Source organism: Oryzias latipes, chromosome 24, assembly GCF_002234675.1.
Source record: "Oryzias latipes chromosome 24, ASM223467v1".
NCBI lineage: Eukaryota > Metazoa > Chordata > Actinopteri > Beloniformes > Adrianichthyidae > Oryzias > Oryzias latipes.
Genome location: NC_019882.2, coordinates 4577889 through 4599856, shown reverse-complemented (window position 1 = coordinate 4599856; position 21968 = coordinate 4577889). Strand labels below are relative to the sequence as shown.

Here is a 21968-nt window from a genome sequence, read left to right as displayed (position 1 = left end):
GGTCATTTTATGGAAAATTGTTAAATTTGCAGATTTTTCACATTTTTCCATAATATGGCAAAAGAAAAACTTTTAAGATCTTCAAAAGATTTCACTCGCCGCCAGGTTAAGTCTACAACCATAAGAGTTTTGTTGACCTTTGACCTTCTTTGACCCCCATCTTGAATGAGAAATAAAAACCCACCTTTATTACCTTCTACAAATTGAGATGTCAATGAATCTCCTCCTAACTCCTCGGGCATCATCGGAAAGCGACCTCCCCCCCATAAAAAGGTTGGAAATGGAAGTTGAACATTGTTTTAAAAATGTTTTTCCCCCCAAGTGACCAAAAAAAAAAAAAGGTTGCTATGGAGATAAAACCACCAGAAATGCCGCAATTTTGAAAAAAAGTGTTTCTCACAAGACCAGGTTTTCAGAGGCAAAGGCAAAACGTGCCTGAAGTAGCCGCTCAGCCAGTGAGGGCATTTAAAAAAATAATAATAATAAAGGGGGGGGGGGGGGGGTGAGACAGGTAAAGCCTGTGGGGCATAAAACATCGCTCACTGCTCTAATTTCCTTCTTTTTCTTTTTTTTAACCACTTTTATGCCGTTTGTACGTCTCTGTTCTGTGGAGGAGAAAGTCCGTCTCAAAAATCAATACCCGAGCTTAGAAGCAAAGTCTTCAAAAACAAGATTGATACTAATGGAGCAATGTGTTCACACAGACGTACACATTTATCTGCTCATAAATGGAGGCTACCGCCTTTCATCTGGACTGACTGAGTCACTGAGCATCAATAAACAGGAAGACAAGTTCCCACAGGAGTAGGTTTGTGTGATGCCCCAGATCTAGTTAGACATCCACAGCAGCAGCTTTATTTTAAAAAAAGACACTTTAACATCCATTTATTTTCTCCCAGCCTTTTTTTTTTTTTTGCTCGAGTCATTCTCTGACATTAGCAAACTACAGAAATTAATCTATTATTAATAGAATACTTCAAACTGCTCACGGCGCACGGTAGGAGTTGGCTTTTAAATTCCCACAGGACTTAACCGGAAGAGGATTTGACCGTCTGTCTATGAATAGATAAGTGGAGGAAACTCAGGCTCCATCCAACTGAAGATGCCATGCAGCCTAAATATCCCACATTAATAGAAAAAAAAATATCTGAAAGTTCTTCATATTTAATGAATTACTTTGAGATGTAACACAAAAAAAAAACTAAAAAAATATCTTATTTGGTTAGTTCATTTTTGCAGGAGTCCTTAAATCAACGTTAAGCCGCTCTCAAATGACAGCGGATGACAATGCTTTGCCAGACTCCCCTACTCTCTGCCTCTCTTCTTGAGTGAGAAGAGCGGAGAGCTGCAGGGACATGAAGGCCTGTGTGTGGGCTGCTGCAGTGTGTGGGATAAAAGCATCAAGGGTCCATGTGCAGCATGAGTCAAGAGTCAGAAAAGAGCTGCTTTCTGCCAGTAAACTCCTTCATTCGCTTTAAGTCAAATGAGAATAAATGTCTGGATGAGGTAAATGATGAAAATACTGGGTTTTAGTACCAGCGATCTCTCGGTTTGGAAAAACTTTTTATCTTAAATACATATTTTTCCAGAAATGTAATATTCCAAACAATCGAGTTTGTGCTGGAACTGAATTTAAAATAAAATAAATATTGTACTACTTTAATAACTAGTAAAAAAGATGTACATCACAAATATATAACTGTTTTTTTAATAAATATTCAAGATATTTAGCCAGGTTTGAAGTTGTTTAATCTTTGTTCTCCACCTTTCTAAACTTTTTTCTCAAAATCAACACAGTTGAAATGTTTTGTCTCATCAAGATCTAAGAACTAGAAATGAGCAAATTATTAAAAGTCCTTTTGGTTTAAAAAACTTTAAAATAACTCCAATTGCACTGGGATTTTTGGTTAAGGAAGCTAATTCAAAATCTAATAGACCGACATCCATTGCTTTTATTTTGGAAACAAAAATGTCGATTTATGTTCCAAGTTTTAGATTTTTTGAGGATTTATTAAGATGGGCCAACTTGTACAAGGATTTTGTTAACATTTTGTTCTAAAAAGAGTCATTTCCACTTAATAGGCAAGTTTTTTTATTGTCTCTAATTAATACAAAATCAAAAAATTAGCTTAGAACTACCAAAAATTTTTATTATTGGGATGTATAACATTCAATTTGCAGTAATTCTATCTGACATTTAGCTTTTTTTCCGCCTTTTAAAATGCTTGTGCGGATGTCCTTGTTTCTAGTCTTGTGATAGGCATGTCCAAAGTCTGGTTTAATTTTCCACCGGCCTGCAGGCTCTTTTAATAAAATCAATAATATGTGGCCCAAAGCATTTTCCATAAGATTTTGGTCAGCTAAATTACGTTTTAAGCCGTACCAGTTTTTAGAAGGAAAAAAAAAAAGGAAATGTGGACAGAAAAGCGGAAATTGGTTTATTTTTTAATGAAATATGAAAAAACTCTGTCTATGCCTAGAAACTGTGGTTGTATTTAAGGAGTTCAATGGTATCTACAAGTGAACTCTGAATGAGTGGTGCCAAAAAATTGACAGTAATTTTGGTCGAACCGTGCAAAGAAGTGAAAAGTATGCCATTCTAATAAAAACAGTTCATTAGTTATTTTGTATTTAAAATTATTAATATAGTCTAAAAAATGTCCAGCGGAAGATTTTGACCTCTGGGCCAGAATGCAAAAGAGTTTGGAAAGCCCTGATTTATATTTGTTAAGCAAAAATGACTCACTGCATGAACAGATAATTGTTCTTTCTAGTGATTTTGGCTTTAAGATGAGTTTTTTTTCCCCTTTTTTAGGCTTCTTCTTTTTGCAGTTAACCAAGGACACTAAAAACAAGAATTCAAGCGTAAAAAAAACCTGGAAATTCCTGCAGATAAAGACCAGATCTATTAACAAACATTAAAATATATATATTTTAAAAAAGCATGCGTATAAATGTACAAAATCAGTCTAACACGTTCCAAACTCTGCACATAGAGTTCCGTTAAAAACTCAGAGATCTCAATCATTATTTTTAGCTTCGGATGCTGCAAACGGAGGAGAAAACGCAGAATGGGACTAAAATACAAACAGGTGAGTCAGTGTGTGAGGAAGGAAAGCCGGAGTCCGAGGAAACGGCGACTCGTTTCTCAGATCTCGCCGCCGCTGCTACGAGCGGACAGGAGAAAAATCCTCTTTCTCTCTAAATGGAAGTAAGCGGAAGACCGATCCGCTGAGAATCAGAGAGAAAAAGAATCCAACAGCATCACAACAAACTCATCCAGCGTTTATTTATTTCAGAAACTTTAATACTGCAATCACTGCAAATGTTTTTCCATACTTTTACACTTTACAAAGACAATGGCATCGGGGATGTAAACAGGGTTTTTATCTTGTAAAAGTATTGGTCTTCAGAAAAATATCTCCAGTTTGTCCTTCTGACAGTTTGAAGCCCCGCCCCTTATGTGCTGTACCCCCTGCTTTCTGATCAGTGACAACAGAAAGCAGAAGAGGTTCACTTTTTTGTTTTGTTTTTTAGGAGAGTGAATATTTTCCAGCACTTTCCTCAAGCAGAGGCGAGGAAATGGCGGTTCCAGCATCGACTCCCTAAAACCCTTCGGCCGCGGCGTCTGTACAAACAGAAACGATGCAGCCAGTTCTGTTTTAATGGAGGAAACGGGGTTTCATAACGGCAAGCAGGCTGTCTTCTTAGTGATATCTTAGGTTAAAAATGACCTGTTGACCTTCTAAAGCCACCTGAGATTCTTAAAACAGAACCAAGCCTCAGTCTCTGCAAACGTGCAGAGCTGAACAAGAAAGCATTTCTTTAGTTTACATTCACCTTTCCTTGGTGCTGATGCGGGTCGAATCAGCCTCCAGCGCTTCTAAAGTGACGTTTGAATGGCTTTAGCTTCAGAATGATAAACTTTACAGGAGGGGGCGTGTTCACTTCTCAAGCGTCAGTCTAAAGGCACACGGATCCATTTTCTCGCTGCCCCTACGCGGCGATGGGCCGACTACCGGTTGAGTTAAAGCCAGCCTGTACCTGTACCAGGTGTGCTTCTCTTTCAGAGGGAGGAGCCTTTCATCCGTTCCCCCAGGTGCTTCTCAGAGGCACGTCCCGGCTCCGCCGGCGCGTCAATGACCAGAAGGAGTGACTGGAGGCACACCTGGGTATTTACCCGATAACGACGTGCACACCTCCACCGGGGCGCCACCTGCAGGCGCTCTCTCCTACTGTATGGCCTTTGCGTCGTGTCCTCACAACAAGTCTGCTCCTCATTTCTCTAGAAAAGAGCGAAAACGCCACCAGTGATTGTCTTCAAAAGCTGGTTTCCTGTTTCCGTTTGGCGCTTGATGTCGGACTGATTGCTTAAGATTATATGGAAAAAAAAGTACAGAGGGACAGGCAGCACTTTTACAAGTCATGAAATTTCCACGAGTCACCACTAGAGGGCACTGTAAGCAACACAACAGCAGGCTTGCTCACCACAAAATACAACAAAATACAGAATAAAAAGCTTACAGTCAGGCTTCATGTAGAGCTGAGAAAGCCAGTTAAATAAGGTATGAAGTCTTAAAGAACTAAACACTAATGTGGGTTGTACTGTACGAATAGAAGAACTTATTATTTGGAATTATAATACAAGGAAATAAATAAACCTGGCGGCGAGAAAGAAAACAAGTTTTTATCCTGAAATTGTCTGTTTGTATTAACGGGCTCTGTGGAACCCAGGCTGTGGGATGGCGAGGAGTCCTTGCTTTTCCAGATCTCCTGAGTGGAAAAGGATGAAGGTTATTGAGCAGCAGATACTGGCGTTCATCTCCCAAAGGAAACTTCATGGATTCCCACTTCCAGCTGATTCTTCTCTCGTTTTTTCCCAGAGAAAATTCTCCCATTTTTTTGAGAAACACAAAACTGCGGTGGACCACAGCACTCCAGAACAGATATGTGTGTGTTGTTGTTTTTTTTTTTGGCACTGCGCACTGATGGCTTTTAAACAAACCCCTTTTGAAGGTGCTGTGCTGTAGACACACTGAAGAGTTTGATGCATCTCCTGAATGAAAAAGAAAAGGAGCGAGAAAGTGGTTTTCTCCCTTCAAGTCTCAGGAACGCCGTCCTTCCAGTGATGCAAAAAAAGTGCGAAATGGGATTGTTCCCTTTACAAACAGAGGAAACCAAAAGTGTTTGGCTGGATCTGTCGCCCGCCTCTGATTTCAGAGGAGATGGGCAGCCTTTGAAATATAAACGGAGAACTCAAAATGCAAAAAAGAAAAAGGGAAAAAAGCACATCCAGAAAGCAAAGGCTGCAGGAGAGAGGGGCAGATTGTTGAGGAGAACAGCTGAAAGATGAGGAGGCGGCAAGCGGGTCCACTTACTGGCAACTCAGCAAAGGAAAGCTAAAGATTAAAAAAACAAAAGGAAGGGAAGCAGAAGCAATCTCTCGTGTCACCCAGACAGCCTTCTGCTGCAGAACCAGTGGAAGATGGCAGAGCGTTGTAGGTGAAGGTTCGATTCCTGGCCGCCTCTTTCTGACTTTGTGCAAATGCTGGGGTCAGTTCATGTCGATGGTGTTGAAGACCCACTCGGTGAACTTCTTGAGCTTGGCTGCAGACGTTTGGGACTCCTCCTGCAGCCTCTGGTTGTCCTCCCAGAGCCGCTTGATCTGCGACTGCAGCCGGAGCTTCTCCTCTCGCTCCTGCGGCAGAGGAGACGGTCAGAAAGTTGGTTCTACCAGTACCATGTCGACGGATGAGAAAGATTTAATCAAGTCAAAATAATGACGTGATTAAAATAATATTTCTTCCATCCTTCAGCAGAAAGATGCACTTTAACCAGGGAGGAACGTTTTTTTGGTTCATTCTTCTCATTCTGGATCTTCAAAATCAACGTGAGGAAACGCCAATCTGGTGAGTAAATTCTTCAAGTATTCTGCTTTAAAAAAATTAACACATTTCTAAACCTTGCAGACACAAACCAGCACTAAAAAAGGTTTGAAGAGAAGAGAGTTAAACCATCAGAGAGGCTCAAAGTCTGCGGGATTCAAAAGACTCAGCTCGGGTTGGGTTCTCTGCTGTGTTCCAGAGATCAAACATTCCTGTTTCACCCTAAAACTCTTTCAAGACTCTCTCCAATCATCTTGTGGTCTTTTTTCAAAGCTTTGCCATGGTCTCTAATTATTATTGTGCCTTTTCTTTTTTAAACCAAAATCTGAAAACCTGTGTCGTTTTAAGGACAAAGTTTCTGCAGAGCGGCAGGAGTTCATTCGTAATTTACCTCTGAGTTGGGGGCGGGACTGTGGGCATGGAGTGAGCCCAACCTCACTTCCCATCAGCCATCCGTTTACACGCTCTGCTACAAGCTCACAGCCCCTCACACCCCCAACCTAACGTTGCCGCTGGAACAATATCGGAGCCGTCCAGCCGTAAGGTTTAGAGGCAGATACCAGCTCGGAGAAGGAAAACAAAGACGCACACACGTCGATTTGTCTGCAAGTGCATCAACAGAATGGAGCGGAGCAGGGAGCATATTTTTTTCCAAACTGCATTTATCATTTGCTCCCGATTCACAACGATTTGAATAAAGAAAATCTCCGAAATGCAATTGTAAGCTACATTTTCTTTTACATCTCCTCCTTCATCAGAACAACACAAGAATAAGTTCATCAGAGGGGGTCTTTAAGCCAGATTTAGTCTCACCTTCTTCAGGTCCTCCTGGAGCATCTTGACCATGGCTTCTAGTTTGGTCACCTTTCTCTCCAGCCCAATATGACCCTCGCTAGGACACAATCAAGGTCATAAAGTCAGTAGAAGCCCCGACGTTTTTAACGGGAAACAGAAAACTTGGCATCAGGCTAGGACAGGGGTGGGCAATTCCAGGCCTCGAGGGCCGGTGTGTCTGCATGATTTCCAGATAGTCTTGCCCTACTCATGGCTGATTACCTGGTTCAGGTGTGTCCAGCCAATTAGAACATGCCAGAGCAGGGTATGCTGGAAAACATGCAGGAATGCGGCCCTCAGTGCCCACCTCTGGGCTAGGAGAATGAAGCGGAAAGTGTTTGAGGGCCGTTACCTCGATGCGGGTCGTGACAGAGGAACGGCCTGCAGCTCGATGTGGGGCTGGAGCGGGCTGGACGCTCCACTGCTTCGGTGGTTCGAGTCCCCGAACACATAACTTCTCTGGACTGGAAGACAGAAACCCGACATTCAGAAAGAAAGACAAGTCTTCGGATAAAGGGTACGGTGGCTGGCGTTTCTTTACTGTAGTGTGTGTTTCGCTCATTTTCAAAGGTGTTGGCCACGTCCACCAGGTGAGTCCACTCTAGAGGGCTTTCTCGGTCGGAGGAGGGGAGGGGCATCAGCTCCTGTGGGAGGGGTCCCCGGTGACGCTCCACCAAATCCACCAGTGACGTGTCAGATGCCGAAAGGTCGCCTGTTAATTCAAAATACGGGAAGAGCAACACGTGAATCTACACCCACGCACATTTCAAACGACGCGAGAGCTGCGAGGACGTCAACTCCTGCTCCCATCTCCTCTGTCCTACCATGGAGCTTGACTCCCAGTTTGTAGGAAGGTCGTCTCAGAGGGACGCCTCGGGTGGTGGGGGAGCGTGGAAGGGTGGAGCAGCTAAAGAGAACGTCGGCGCCGTGAGTCGCTTCGGCTATGGAGTCGGACAGGGAGGGCAGGCGCTGGCCGCGGTAGATGCTCTCGTCTGAAAGAGTGCGATGAAGGGAGCGGCGGCGGCTGGGGGGCTGGGTTTGGGGAGACTTCTGCCCGTGCTGTGAGGGGACGGCGAGCAAAAAGGTGAAAAACCAGAAGGAAAAAGCCGGTTTACATGCTCTCCAGCATGAGCAGCTACAGGACTCTGCATACCTTTTCCTTATGCTTCCGTGGAGGAGGAGGGCTGTCTGGAGCAGAGTGCCTCTTCACGTCCTCCTCAATGGTGGATTTGGCGTGAGGCTGAGGCAAATGCATGTCTCTGAGGGACGGACGAGCCGCTGGCGTTGGAACCATCTCCCCTCCACTTTCTCCTGGAGATTTCCTGAAAAACAAACACACAAAATGTCACAACAGAAAGGTGTGGAGGGATAAAATAAATGGTATACATAGTACAACAACAACTTAGCTACTGAAAACAAAAAGTTCTTGTAGTTCTGTTTTTAGCCACGAGAGGGCAGTCATGTAGCATCTTTTTTTAAATTAACTTGGCTTCTTCCAGGCGGACAATTTTTGTCATTTTTTTCCAATTAAGCAATCAAATAATTCAAACATGTTTCATTTTTTTAAACTATATAGTAAGGGACTATCTAGTGCCTTGGATTTTAAAAGCAATCTGGACACCATGTTCACAACTATTTTTGTTTGTTTTTTTAATGGCGAATATGACGCCAACGATTTCACAAAGTTAAAATCTAAGTGATCATTTATGATTCCATTGTGTTCTGAAAGTAAAAACGTTCATGGTTTATTAAAGAAATACATTTAAATAAATTTTTTGGGCAAAAATTGTTCAGATGCAATGCATTGCGGTCTATATTTGCCAACCCAGTGAGCAATGAAGAAACTGTTTATCTAGTCTGTTTTAGTGTTTCTATATAATTATGATTTGAACACATAAGCCCTTTCAATAAAACTGTTTTGAACATTTTCATGAATGTTTACTCTCTTGCAAAACCAGTTTTTCTTTTCTAAACTGCATGGTGGCACTAACAGCTGTGTTCTTACTTTCGCGTGTCTCCAAAGTCGACAGAATTGATGGTTGACCCGGGCTTCCTCCAGCCAATCAGATACTTGGATTGAGCCCCCTGGCGAGGGTAGAAGCTTTTGGGTCCGGGGGAGACCGAGGACTGGGAGGAAGGGGAGGTGGCGGAGGAGGAGGATGACTCCTCTCTGGGAGAACTGTGGCCAGAGTGCCTGGAACACATGGATAATACATCAGATGTTGAAACTGAAACCCCTCATGAGTTTTGAGCCCATTACAGATTTACAGATTGGATTTTTTTCTGCAAAAACAAAGATGAATTTTGCCTACTTAATAAATGATGTACCGGTACGATTAGTCACTCTGGACTATAAGTCGCAGCCAAACTATGCAAAAAACAACAACTTACACTCCAAAAAAAAAACAGTAAATTAAAGATGTATTTGGAAACCCTATATAAAAGAACGGAATTAAATCACATGATTAGGAAATATTTTTTATGGATATACAGAGTAATTTTCTTTTCTAAAGTCATTCAGAAAAAGGAAGCTAATCTTTTAGTCTATGAACTGGAAAGGTTTTTCACGTACAATTTGTAATTATGGGATTTCCTAAAAATGGCATTTTCAAATACATTTTCAATTAGTATTTTTCCATTAAATAATGATTGAAAGTTCTTTTTAATCTAGAAATGAAAAATTTGGATTTTTGAAAATAATTGTACAGTTAGAAACGGACTAACCTGGAGTGGGATCCAGTGTCACTCAGACTGTAAGTACTGCTGTCCCTGACCAGCAGGTGGGTTGGGGGGGTTCGTCCCGCCCCCTCCATGCTCCTCTCCGCTGGGGGGCCGGGTGACTCGGCGGCAGCGGGCGACCTCTCCAGCATCCTGCGGCTCCCCTCGGTCGGGCTATGCCAGGGGGACGCCGAGCGTTCCCTGCTTTCTCTGCTGGTGCCGGGCGCCAGGAGCGAGGTGGTGCTGCCGTGGTGGGAGTGGGAGTGGGAGGGGTGCGAGGCGCCGTAAGAGCCGGTGTCGATGCCGCTGTCGGCCGAGGCCCCCTGCAGGTAGCCTCCGCCTCCCAGGCCGTTGGGTTCTGGCTCGCCCTGGTCCCCACTGGAGCCTCCGCCTGTGCCCATGTCGTACCATTTGTCGCTGTCGCTGTGGCCCCCGCTGGACGCCGTGCTGGACAGAGTGTTGCTGCTGGAGTGGCCAGAGTACGGGCCGTCTGACTGCAAGGGGAAAGGGAAAAACATAACAGAAGGTGACGGTTGTTTTTATATTCAATAAAATCCTCAGAAACCGCTTCCCGTAACAGCAGAGTCTCACCTGGCTTCCCTTCTTTGGAGACAGGTGGATGACTTGCTCCTGCCTCTGGATGCGAGGAGCCCCCGAGTAGCCCTGACCAGACTTTGAAACCGGAGTCTCTGCAAAAGCGTTACACAATGAGCACTGCTGATACAACACACGAGCGACCCCCCCAGCACAGACAAAAGAGTGTCTGATAACACATCAGCTATGGGGATTTTCCTACAAAAGCGGCAAACCTTTCACAAAGACCTTTTCATGTTATATTTTTTACGTCGTCCACCAGCAAATAACCTCAAAAGTTTAATAAATCAAACTGGAATTTCATTCTGCCAGCTTTGTTTCTCCTGGGGAAGCTGCACCCCATGAGAATGCAATGAGTCCTGAAGCCAAGCTGCATAAATGGGACTATTGTGTAATAGCCTCCGTGTTATGCAATAACATATACAGAGCGTTCAGTTAATGACCAGCACATCATGATGAGGAGAGGGGAAAAACAGGAGAAAAGTCTTCTGGGGTGAACTTTTATCTCTGAATTCTCATTAATCTGCTTCAATGTGCTAAAGCCCAGAGGCCTCTCTGCACTAATTAAATATAGTTCTCTGTCTTTCTTTCAATCTCTCTGCAGCTGATGAAAATTGTGTTTTTAACATGTTCTTGCGGCATTTTTTTAAAAGAAAACTTCAAATTGCTTTTTTTAAATTCAAATTCAAATCTTTGTGAATCAGGAGCAGATGAAAAAATGCTGTTTGAAAAAGAGCATACCTTATTTTTCTGAGTATAAGTCGCTTAGTTTGGCTGGGGGTGCGACTTTTACTCTTTGAGACTTATATGTGATTTGACAACGGCTAGAGGGCGATGTAAGTGTGTGTATCAGTATTTGCCCCTGACAGCAGCGCAGAAGAAGAAGCGCAGCTCAGTCTAACAACAACAAGAATCAAGAATTCATCGGATTTAGTGATTTTAAGTGATAAGAGTTTAGTTGCCTTGTTAGCATGTTCTTTATGCTTTAACATGCGTCAAAGTCAAGCCCCGTGGGTCACATTCAGCCAGTATATATCGCCAGTGCTATTAACTACAGATCCCATAATGCAGCACTTCCGCTGGCTTGCTGAACACCAGTGTTGCCACATTGGGCGGTTTCCTGCCCAATTGGGGAGAAAACTTTTTGGAATATTTAAAATTAAATTGGTTGTTTTTTTTATAGAAAATGTCAGAAATTTCATTTTTCTTTTAACATTTTAATGTATTTAGCAAAATACATTTATTTAAAGGTTTAAGTCAATTAATTCTGGAATAATATTCCTGTCTGTTTTTATTCATATTTCTGTTAAAAAGTTACGTTTTAAGGTTTTAAAAGTGAAAACAACAGCTAAAGCAATTTAGAAAAATCACATTGAATAGAGCTACGATGGCTTTGTTGACAAATCTAAAAACGATTTTGCCCGCTGGGCGATTTGTTTTTTTTTAAGAACAGGGCCCGGCTACATCGTCGCTGCTGAAGGCTAGAAGGTCAGTAGGTCACCTGACCAGAACCGGACAGAAAGCACAAAGACGGCAGAGTGGACGCTAAACGGGACGGACACTTGGCGGACTGCTGCTGAACTTGCTCGGCCTGCGTCAAATCTCCAACCAACAACCAGGAAACGAAAGGCTGAGGTCTGCGACTGTGATCGACCAGTTTTGGCTGAAACCAAGTTTATTGACAAGATAAAAACGCCTCTGTGGCTTTAAGTAACCAAACCACAAAAAGAAAAAGGTAAAATATTATCTACAAAAAATTAAAAAGAAAGGGTGGAAAATGTAGAGCAGAGGGAATGACAGGAGGGGAAGGAAAGGCATACAATGTTGATGGACTGTGTTGACAGAGAAGACAGGAAAGTCACTGCTTTGTCACTTTTTTTTGTAGGGGGGAAAAAGAAAACGGGAAACAAAAATGACTGAGAGGAAATTAGATCATATTGTAATAACCTAAATAGCTCACCTCAAATAATTTCCCCCTTTTTGCCCTGCAATTTGTCTCATTATGCTTCCTGTTTTTTGAAATTGTGAGACATGAAATCCTTTTCCAGTGAAAGCATTAGAATTCACTGGAAAAGAATGTGTGGGGTGGGGGGTCCAGGTTGAGATTTAGAAAAAGCTGCTGTCAAGATTTGAAACCTCTGAAGCTGCTGCAAAAAATAAGTCGAAAGCAGACGAGGGAGGACGCACGAGCGGCGCTCACATGCGCAGCAGCGTACCTGTCAGCTCAAGGCGTTCAGAGGCAGGGATAAATATGGAAGATTTCTTTCCTGTGCAGCGTCTTTCCTGCTGTAGTCAACTGCTCAGTCTCAGTTTGTATTCACATAACGAATAGATTTGGGGTTTGGGAAATATTTTGGGGGCTTGCAATAGAGAAGTAAAGATAAAAATATTTATCCTGGAGAAAAGTATTTTCACCTGAACTGCTGGATTCTTTAGGTAACCATGACACCATGACACGTCTCTGTGAAGACTGAAGTCACTAGTCCTGATCAAAAACAGCTGTTCGGGTCACTACAACCATCAGGTTTGGATTTTAAATGTCAAAATGGCATCAAAGTAGAACATTTGTTTTCATCCAGTGTTAAAAGAACTGAATTTATTAAGACTAAACAGCTGCATAGCCTTAAGAGACACACAAATCAGTGGGCTACTTGGAAACCAGAGAAAAGGCCCTTTCTCTGTAAAATAAAAACCACATTTTAAGATAAAATGAAAAGTCATGCACTGCTTAAGAGGGTCAAAACAATGGAAAACACAGCATTAACTACATATTAGGATCAGGCTTGTTGCTGGTTTTTACAATTTTTAAGACCCTGTTAGGACCACTTAGACCAGAATTTAATCCCAATTTCACAGAAAGCTAGCCTCTCCCGCCACTGCTGTCAATAGATCAAGAATGAACTAGTTCTCCTACCAGGTCATATTTTATTTGTACTTCCCTATGCTACGTATGAGCCAGTGATGACTGTTAGAAACTACGTTAGTGTACTGTAACTTCTTGATATATAGATCCTACTTTTGACACAAATTGTGAAGCCAAAACAGGTGGAGCCAACAGTTCTGCAGTAAGGAACTATCTGTTTGAAAGGTTATTTGTACTAGATTTGTAAATTCAAGAAAATAACATTTTATAATCAGAATAACATTCTTTGCTGATGACACTGACATGTCCAAGATGAAGATCGAAAGATTTGATCAGCTACTTTGAGGCTCACAATACTTTCAGAGTAAATTAAACTGTCTAACTTTCGACAATCTTAGTGAAAAATTATTGAGATCAATTGTGACAAGAAGGGCTTTGCATGAAAATGGGCATAAGTCAGAGTTATAAAGCCTTAGTCACCTGTACCTGTACATGTACCTGTGCTGATGGTGTTTGGGTTGTCCGGCCCATGGAGGGTCATAGAGAGGAGTGGAGGCGTCTTAAGGGGAGTGCAGGTGTGTTCTGCAGTTCCCTTGAGGCTCGTACTGTCACCTCAAGGGTTATAAGGAAATAAGAATTTACAATTGTCATGTTTGTGGTAAGACCATTGAGAAATATTCCTAAGGCTAATGGAAGTTGCATGCAGTCGACGTGTGGGTGATCCTGTGGTACGCTGCCCGTACACCACTTTCTAGTTGAGGTGAAAAATCCATACGACATGCCTGCGTCTCACCTACTTTAAGCTTACTAACCCTCACATGTTGTTTCAGTGTTTGCTACCATCTGTTGGCAGCATGTCTGTGCAAAATAGCGTGCATGAAGATTTTGGCTCTACGGACTTATTAAGCGGTCTTGATATTTCGTGCCTGACCCGGACAGGTTTGCCCATCTTTCACCGCAGACAGTTTGTATCCACCCGTAAGGGCAATCGGGATTTGGGCTTTACTTGAGTGACTCTCTGGGAGTCACCAAAGATTATAGACCTCTGGCCTCTATCGATGAATTATAGAGTGGCATAATTGTATACCCGTTGATCCTCGTTCAGATCCTCCACCTTCTTCCATTCTGGCCCTGCTGGAGGAGGACTTCCCACCGGACCCACTCTCTCCGGCTCCTTCCCGCCGGTCTGAAGACAGTGGAGAATGGCGGCTGCCTGCAAACCTACGAATCGGGGACAGAAATGACCAATATAACATTTAACAGACTAAAAGAATAAGATGGACATGGTAATTTTGGAAAACCCAGTTACCATTATCACTGAAATACAGAATGATGAGATCAAATTATGGTAGGTTTTATCTTTTTAATAAAAACACGATAGAATGATTGTCTTGTGGAATCGGAATCTTACTGCTCTGGCATGGACTTCTGTCTCCAGTGAGCAGAGCTTCCGGACGCTTCACTGGAACAGGAAAGGTTGCTGGGAGAGCTGCGGTTGTGGGGGGAGCGCCCTAAAGCCAGGGAGGACGCCAGGCTGTAGCTCTCACTGCCTGGAGACATCCTGGTACACAAAAACACACCCACGCTAAAGGAGAAATTCACTTGTACATGAAAACATAAAACAAAGAGGTGAACTTTTGGTCAGGGTAGACGACTTTAGCTCTTCTTTCTCAGCGGTAACCAACCAGCTGTTACCTCTTGGAGTCCAGGGGGCGACCGTCACTGCTGACACTGCGTGGGATGGCGGCTCCCCTCTCCAGCCTCTCAGCTGACAGGGTTTTTCCCACCGAGCTGCCCAAGCTGATGGCGCGGTTGGGTGTGTGGGGCTGTGGCGAGGCGGTTAGCGACTGCTGGGGGCTGCTCGATGTTCTCTGCCATTTGTTGTTGTTACTGCGGAAGGGGAATTTATACTCGAAGGAGCCGCTGTCACTGCTGCTGCCCTTGTATTCAGACACAGGCGCTCGATAAAGCTCTGAGCAACCCCTGCAAACATGCAAGTTTCAATTGTTTAAATATCCAAAAGGCAGTGAAGGAGAGCTTTTTTATTGCCCAATAGAAAAATTGTCTCAGATATACCTCCACTTTAAACGATAGAAATCAAAAGTTTTGTTCCCGCCTTAACTTTTCCCCACCACCAACCTGCGAGGAGTGGCATCATCATGTGGCGGGATGATGACGACGCGCACGGTCATGGAGTTCCTCAGCATGTCAATCATCTGCTCGTGGGTTAAGGACGCCACGGCGACTTTGCAGATTTCAACCAAGCGGCTGCCCTGGCGCAGTCCGGCCTGCCAAGCGTAGCCATACGGTTCAACCTACAAAAAAAAAAAAAAAAATAACAATTTGGAGGGGAGGAGATGTGTGTTTGGAGAACATTATGAACACTGTAGAGCCGCTAAAGCCTCCATAGAAGCAAACATTCATCAACGTGGATTTAAATGCTGCTCAAAACGTTATTACTCTACTGGTTTTTCAGTCTCACACAGCAAATTTCCCACTAAAAGTAAAGAATGTTGACAGCTCTTCATCCTGATAAAATACTTGATGCTTCAGGACAAAAGTGATTCAGCACTAAAACAATCGAAGGGTTCTAAGTAGCGAATGATACCTCAGCCACAATGCCTTCGTAATTCACGTGGAAGCCGAGCTGACCCAGGCCGTTCCGTCGAAGCGTCATCTCTGAAGTCTCGCAGCCCTTTGTGAAGACCTGCACATGCAGAGGGAAGAGAGGCTTGAGAAACGGTGGTGACACACAGAAAGGTGCACAAATCACCCATGTTAAATTTCCAGACATTGGCTGTATATGAGAACCGGACTGAGTGGTGTTCCTAAAAGGAAGTCAATCCCAATTGACTGCTATTGAAAAATAAACAGCTCAGTCACTTTAGACAAAATTTTTTGTTAATTCTTAATTTTTTTAGGATATTGTTTCTTTATAGCAAGTTAATCAAGTTATAAACAGGCCAATCAGATGCCTCAATAAACGTATTGGTATCACTTCCAACGTTTTAAACGTTTGACAGATTTGTAGATTTCGTTCTCAAATGGTAGGGGTGTTGACCTCTAACAATTATTGAGAGTGGTTGCCATAAAGAACTTTGACTCAGACGGACTCTGACAAATCCTGACTTACTGACGTCGTCTGGCTCCAACGTAGCGGCATCTGTATCACGAAAAAATGGCGACTGAATTGACTTCCTTTTGTTGGGGCTGGAAGTAAGCAGTTTTCTATGAATGACGTCACACTCGCTCAGTCCAACTCTCCTTTACAGTTAATGTTTAAGACTGAAATACAGTGAAATACAGACTATTCGCGTTTCAGTATTTGCAGGGTTTTTTTCAGTCACGTGAGTCCTCCGGTTCTTCACAAAAGCTCAGCTCAAGATGCTTTTCTGAGACTTTTGCGTCTTGAGGAGGTGCTGCAGGGGAGGGGGGAGCAGAGATGCAGTGCATGCGGCCCGTCTGCTTCCTTGCCGGCTGCTAAGGAATATTTCACAGATATTTCCTCCTGTCCTAAATCGCTTCCAACCGAAGTTTGTGGCCTTGCATGGAGAAATGGCATCAGCTGGCCTGCACAATGTACCGCAAATGCATCACTATCCCGACATCAAGCTGTGCAATACGCATATCGCAAAAGACGGCAAAAATTGCAATAAATGGTCATCTTAAATGTGCCAAAAAAATCTTATGGCAACTTGAAGTATTTATTAATGATATTGATCACCAATAATCGCAAATCGCGAGTTTTCCTGATATCGTGCAGCCCCATCATCAGCTGATTGACTCAGAAGCGGCCGGAAAATATCCTGAATCGCTGAAGAATATAATGGCGGAGACAGGTTCATTTATCACCAGATGAATGAATGATGGATGGAACCGGCCTCTTCTGGAAGAAGATGACCTCTCGCACTTTACCGATGAAAGAGGAAGCACTGGCTCCTTGTTTTAAGGAAAAGACACTCCTAATGTGTGCGTTATAAAGTACGCTACAGTACAGTCTATTGAATTTGAAAAAAAAAAAACTCTTTATGTTGAGCAATATTCCAATGTTCTTTGATAATTGATGAGTAATTGATGAGTAAGGGTCGATGATGGACATTCTTCGGTCGCGGGGGGAGGGTGTGGTTCTCCGTATTTGCGGGTGTCTCTGATCCCTAACATTATTGAATATGGGGGGAATACTGTAGATGGTAAAATGATTAACAAGCTAAAAATGACAGGGCGGGAAAGTGTCACAGAAGAGAGTGTACGGATAAATGCTTCTTTTCAAGTTAGTGCAACTAAAATCTGATTCCTGAGAGACTCGACCACAAAAATGAACAAAAGCAGGTGCATGACTGCAGGCATGGTGGGATAGATAATAAAACTCGATGGAGTCCTATCCATGGAAAAAAAGAAACCTGACTGACCTTTTCCAACATGACGGATGTCAACTCAGCCTAATCTCTTTAAGGATGCACCCTCAAGGCTCCTGACAACTCCACATATTAACACAACGTTAGCAAAAGCTCCACAAGAGTCAAACTTCACAGGGAAGATTGAATAAATCATGGAGAAGAATGCGACGTGATAGGAATTGTTTTCTCACTCTCTGATGTTCTGAAGTTGTGCGTGGGAGAGGAAAAAAAAGAACAAAATGAAGAAAAAAAAAAGGCTATAGAGGAGCAGACAGCAGAAAGACAGAGAAGAAGGAAGAAAGGAGGACATTGAGGAAGAAAGGGGAGAGCAAAAAAAAAAAAGTGGACGCTCCAAGGTCACTTCGCTTGAATCCGTCACAGAGTTTGATGAACAGACTGAAGCCTGAGAATCAATCCAACAAACGCAGGACGCCCTGCGATCAGCCATCAAGCTGAGCCGAACGATGATGGACTTCTGTCCATTTGCATTTGGGTACATCAAAGAATACAGAACCACAAGAGCCCCCAAACATACATGCATAAAGGTATACGTTTGACTGCACCTCCAACAAACGCTTCTGGAAAAACTGGTGATTATATAAGAAAGCGTTTTTTTTCCTCCCCCTGACCAGTTTCCATGGAAACGACTAAGAAGGAACCGCTTCGCTGTATGTGTAGGTGTGCAGGCCGTCATGAGGATGGTGTCCAGAGGTGTTTCTGCAGCTTTTCTTCAGTAGACTAAGAGCAGCCAGGAGACGGCAAGTTGGCATGCAGATGCAAACATGTCATTTTGGCAGACAGGCAGGCGTCCAACGCTAAACGTAAGTGGCTGTGAGGGGGGCAGGTGACTGATTAATGGCAGCTAACAGCATTTTTCATTGGAATTTTGCATTAGTGGTAAATCATCTTTTGCCATTCTCCAAGTCTTTTGACAGATGCAGTTACTTTACAATTTTTTCGGAAGTTACGCAATCGCGTTTGGTCTAAGACTGCAATACCTTATCTTACCAAAAGGGGGGCCCATAAAAAAACTTAAGAGAAAAATGCATCAAGATGAGTGTCTTACCACGACCCAAAATTGAAGGGTTTTTTTTGTATTCCAACATTCATAATTACAGAAAACTTGATCCTTAAGTGGTGGTAAGAAAAATACAGGTAAACAAGTAAAGTCTTCTCCGTTTTTGCAGATTTCTTTCATTGCAATTTTGCATGCCTTTTCTTAGTTTTTGTTTGGTGTTCTGATTGGCTGGAGAACATGTCAATCAATCTTTTTTGTAATGCGTCTCCTGTACAGAATGTGTTCAGTTTGGCTAATCTACATAAATCTTTGTAGCAATGCCAGAAAAATGTTTGGGGTTGTGCTGTAAGCTAGCGGGACAGAGTGTAAACAAAGGGATCATGAGACATAAACACAGGCTTACACTCCGCCCACAACTCAGAGGTGAATTTCTAATGAACTTCTCTTGTGCTGCTTTGGAGAAACTATGTCCTACAAATCTTGGCTAAAAACAGCATCAGTAAAAAAAAATACACTAGTGGGAAAACATAAAATTGATCAATAGATAACTGGAGAGGGACTTTAAACAAGACAGAAAAGTAGGAAAATGTGGGTAAAGTTTGTAGACATTTAAAATCCTACTATCTTAGGTTACTTTTAGAACGTAACTCCCACGATAAACGACTGCAATGAAAGGTTCTGGTTGGAAATCTGGATGTCATTAGTCTGCACAAACAATGAAAATCAACACAAGTGTGAGGACATTTTGTGTTTCAACCAACCTCCAGACGTTTGACCACATCTTTCAAATCCTCTGTGTTATTGTTGACACTCCTCAGAGACACGTTTTCGCCCCGCTCGTAAAAGATCTTCAAAGACGCAGGGCTGCTAAGTGTCCAGCCAATCACGTCCTTAGTAGCACAGTTGAACACCACAGCTTTGGCGTCCTGGTCCAACAGGATGAGAAAGTCGTTGGATATGGCCAGCAGGGCTTCCAGTTCCCCTCCGTTCCCTTGATCCTCAGCATGAACCAACCAAGTGACGGCACCCAGACTGCGCAGCTCTGCCCCTTCGTACGGCCGAATCTTTTCCTTCTTCTTATGGGCTAAAGAAATAAAAGGAAACTTTCCCGAGGGATCGATGGGCGTGCTCGTCGTGTGGCGCTCGGCCAAATCCCGCAGGTACTCCTGCCGTGTTCGGGTGGCCATGGCTCGGAACTTGTGCGATTTGTGGGCAGCGTTCTCAGCGTTGATAAGTTTGGTCAGCAGGAATTCCCGAAACACAGACGACTTGGGGAAGGTGACGTCCTCGGGGATCGGGGGGCCAAACGAGGGCATATCTTTGGAACGGGTCACCGCCACACTACAAGAGAAAGAAAATTGAGAGAAAAGATGAACTGTAGAGTGAGAAAAAGTTTTCACATTTTAAAATACTGTTTTCGCTGTCTTCTAAATCCTTTCGTAAACTTTTTTTTTGTTTTATTTTTATATCACCCGTTAATTGACCTATTTTTTTTAATTCAGCCCTTTTCTGAGGTAAAGCTAGGAGCTAATTAAGACCGTCCTAGTCGTTTAATTTTTAGTAAACCTAAAAAGTTTTTAAGTATCAAGCTAGTTTGAAACAAAAATAAGGAGCAGTAAAAAATAATCAAGACAAAAGTCAAAGTTTGTGTATTAAATTTAAATCACGCCTTCATTCACAAGTACATTTTTTTAATGCTCAATTCAGCTTTTATAGTCCTCTAGCCTGGTAACCATAGCAACTACTATTTATCTATTTATTTTACACACAAAAAGGCATCTGGATGGCTCAGTTGGCTGCATGTAGGACTGGCGGATTGGGAACCAGGGTCCGTTTGCACGATGAGCTTCATCCAGCGTGGATCCTCGGGCAAGACCCTTCGCGCTACTGGCTTCGCGAGACTTTAGAGATGACACTGCCTAAGTTCTATGACATCCCTAAGTTCTGTTGATCTTAAAGTTAATGGTAAAAAATTATCCACGTTTTTAAAATGCAATATTTTGTTAAAGGAAATGGTTAAAGCCCCAATGAGGTAAAGTACTGACAGATGAAAGCATAAATTATCCAAAGTCGCACACGATTTCCCAACTACACATCCTGAGGACCGAAACAGGCTGGGGAGTTTGATCAAAAACTAAAACATGAATTTCCAGAAGATAAAATACAGATCTCGGGGTGAGAACCTGTGGTGTGAAAACTGAGTTCGTGTCTGGGTCACTTTTCTCCAGCTCCAACCTCATCTCCATCTAGTAAAACCAAAAAGGTCCTCCCTGCTGATAATGACCCTGCTGTGTCTTCGTCCCACACACCTGCCTGCTGACAGGCATCAGCATGTCGACACTGGGATTAATCGCACCGACTAATAAGCAATGCCCATGTCACCCACATATTTCTAAACATACCTCAGAAATACCCGACACCCCCAGAGCCACGGCGTTCAATTACACCAGGTTTTAAAGTGTTGACACTTCATTTTCCACATATCTTTGTTTGTGACAGACTGAGGGAGAGGAGGGAGGATTATCCTGCAGACGATGATGGAGTTTGGGATGTTGCAGGTCAATTCCCGCACAGGTGCTGCAGCTTTTTTTTTTTTTAATTCATGGTGAGAAAAAATGTGACTGAAGGCTCATGTCATGTGTATCCAAAGGCATCTACTAGATTTCAGTGCAGGACCAATGAAATAGCTGGAGTAACATGAAAAAGTTGCTGAAGAAACACATCGGAACAGTTCTGGTTTCAAACATCTGGGAGTCAATCAAACAGAGACCTGTGACTCATGCCAGACGGATCACAGTGATGGAGCGATGTAGGTATGAAGCAAGAACGCAAAAGAAACCATTAAAAAAAAAGGAGACATGGAACATCTGTGGACACAAAGGTGTACAGACAAAGTTCTGGATGTTTTTAGGAATCAACTCCAGACAAAAATGACTGGATGTTCCTGCAGTTGAGGAAGGTTCTGCAAACTTTTCCAACAGGAGCCAGAGAGCGGGTCCCTGTAGTTTCTTTGACTCGTTGGCTTATAAATATCCGTGTGTGGGGTGATCTGCTGCCCACTGAGCGGGTCTAAGAAAGAGAGCATGTCAATAATCCATGCTCCAGCAGGCTCAGGGGTGGACACGGGGAAGGTGTGTACCGTACAGTAAGCATACAGGGTCTAAACGGAGACATTTCTGTGGGCTACATAATGCAATAATCAATTATTTTAGACAGCAAGGTTTGTGTGTGAAAGGTCAGAGAATAAGAGAAGTTAGGAGCATTTATTTTGTTGTTGCTCATGTTTTAAAGTTTAAAAAGGTCCTAAAGGTTATGCAGACTTTTCTGAAAGATGTAAAGCTTTTAAGTAACGCAAAACACTAAAAGCAAAATAATATCAATAATAGTGTTAGTAAATAAATAAAGGTTAAAATAGAAATAAAACAAGCTGCAATTTGGGATCACAAATCATCTGAAAATTCAGATCAAGTTGAATGACCTTAGGCCTTTTTAAGGTTCATTTTTGCAGTTTTCAACCACAATAAACTAGGGATGTCCCGATCCGATCACGTGATCCGAAATCGGGCCTGATCACATTTAATTTATTATTATTATTATGACCTGCGCTTTATTTTTCAAGATTATTCTGAATAAATAGTCCACATGTAGTCTGCATGTCA

At 42.8% G+C, this 21968-nt stretch overlaps 1 protein-coding gene across 7 annotated transcripts in view; it reads right to left on the bottom strand.

The window, feature by feature from the left end:
• Positions 1–3264: 3264 nt before the first annotated feature.
• The window catches only part of LOC101172122 (signal-induced proliferation-associated 1-like protein 1), a 67372-nt gene continuing 48668 nt past the window's right edge, over positions 3265–21968 (bottom strand). For 2 of the 7 annotated variants that reach the window (XM_011491493.3, XM_020714672.2), the window contains exons 10-25: positions 19071–19650; positions 15503–15601; positions 15034–15209; positions 14590–14877; positions 14306–14455; positions 13982–14115; positions 13381–13506; positions 10029–10126; positions 9444–9931; positions 8725–8913; positions 7873–8041; positions 7544–7778; positions 7261–7440; positions 7072–7183; positions 6699–6777; positions 3265–5698 (exon numbers count right to left, since the gene is read on the bottom strand). In XM_011491493.3, the coding sequence (XP_011489795.1) occupies positions 5555–5698; positions 6699–6777; positions 7072–7183; positions 7261–7440; positions 7544–7778; positions 7873–8041; positions 8725–8913; positions 9444–9931; positions 10029–10126; positions 13381–13506; positions 13982–14115; positions 14306–14455; positions 14590–14877; positions 15034–15209; positions 15503–15601; positions 19071–19650 (3247 nt within the window). In that variant the 3' untranslated portion in view covers positions 3265–5554. The remainder of the gene's footprint in view (positions 5699–6698; positions 6778–7071; positions 7184–7260; positions 7441–7543; positions 7779–7872; positions 8042–8724; positions 8914–9443; positions 9932–10028; positions 10127–13380; positions 13507–13981; positions 14116–14305; positions 14456–14589; positions 14878–15033; positions 15210–15502; positions 15602–19070; positions 19651–21968) is intronic. The other 5 variants (XM_011491496.3, XM_020714674.2, XM_011491495.3 and 2 more) reach the window with 4 other exon arrangements.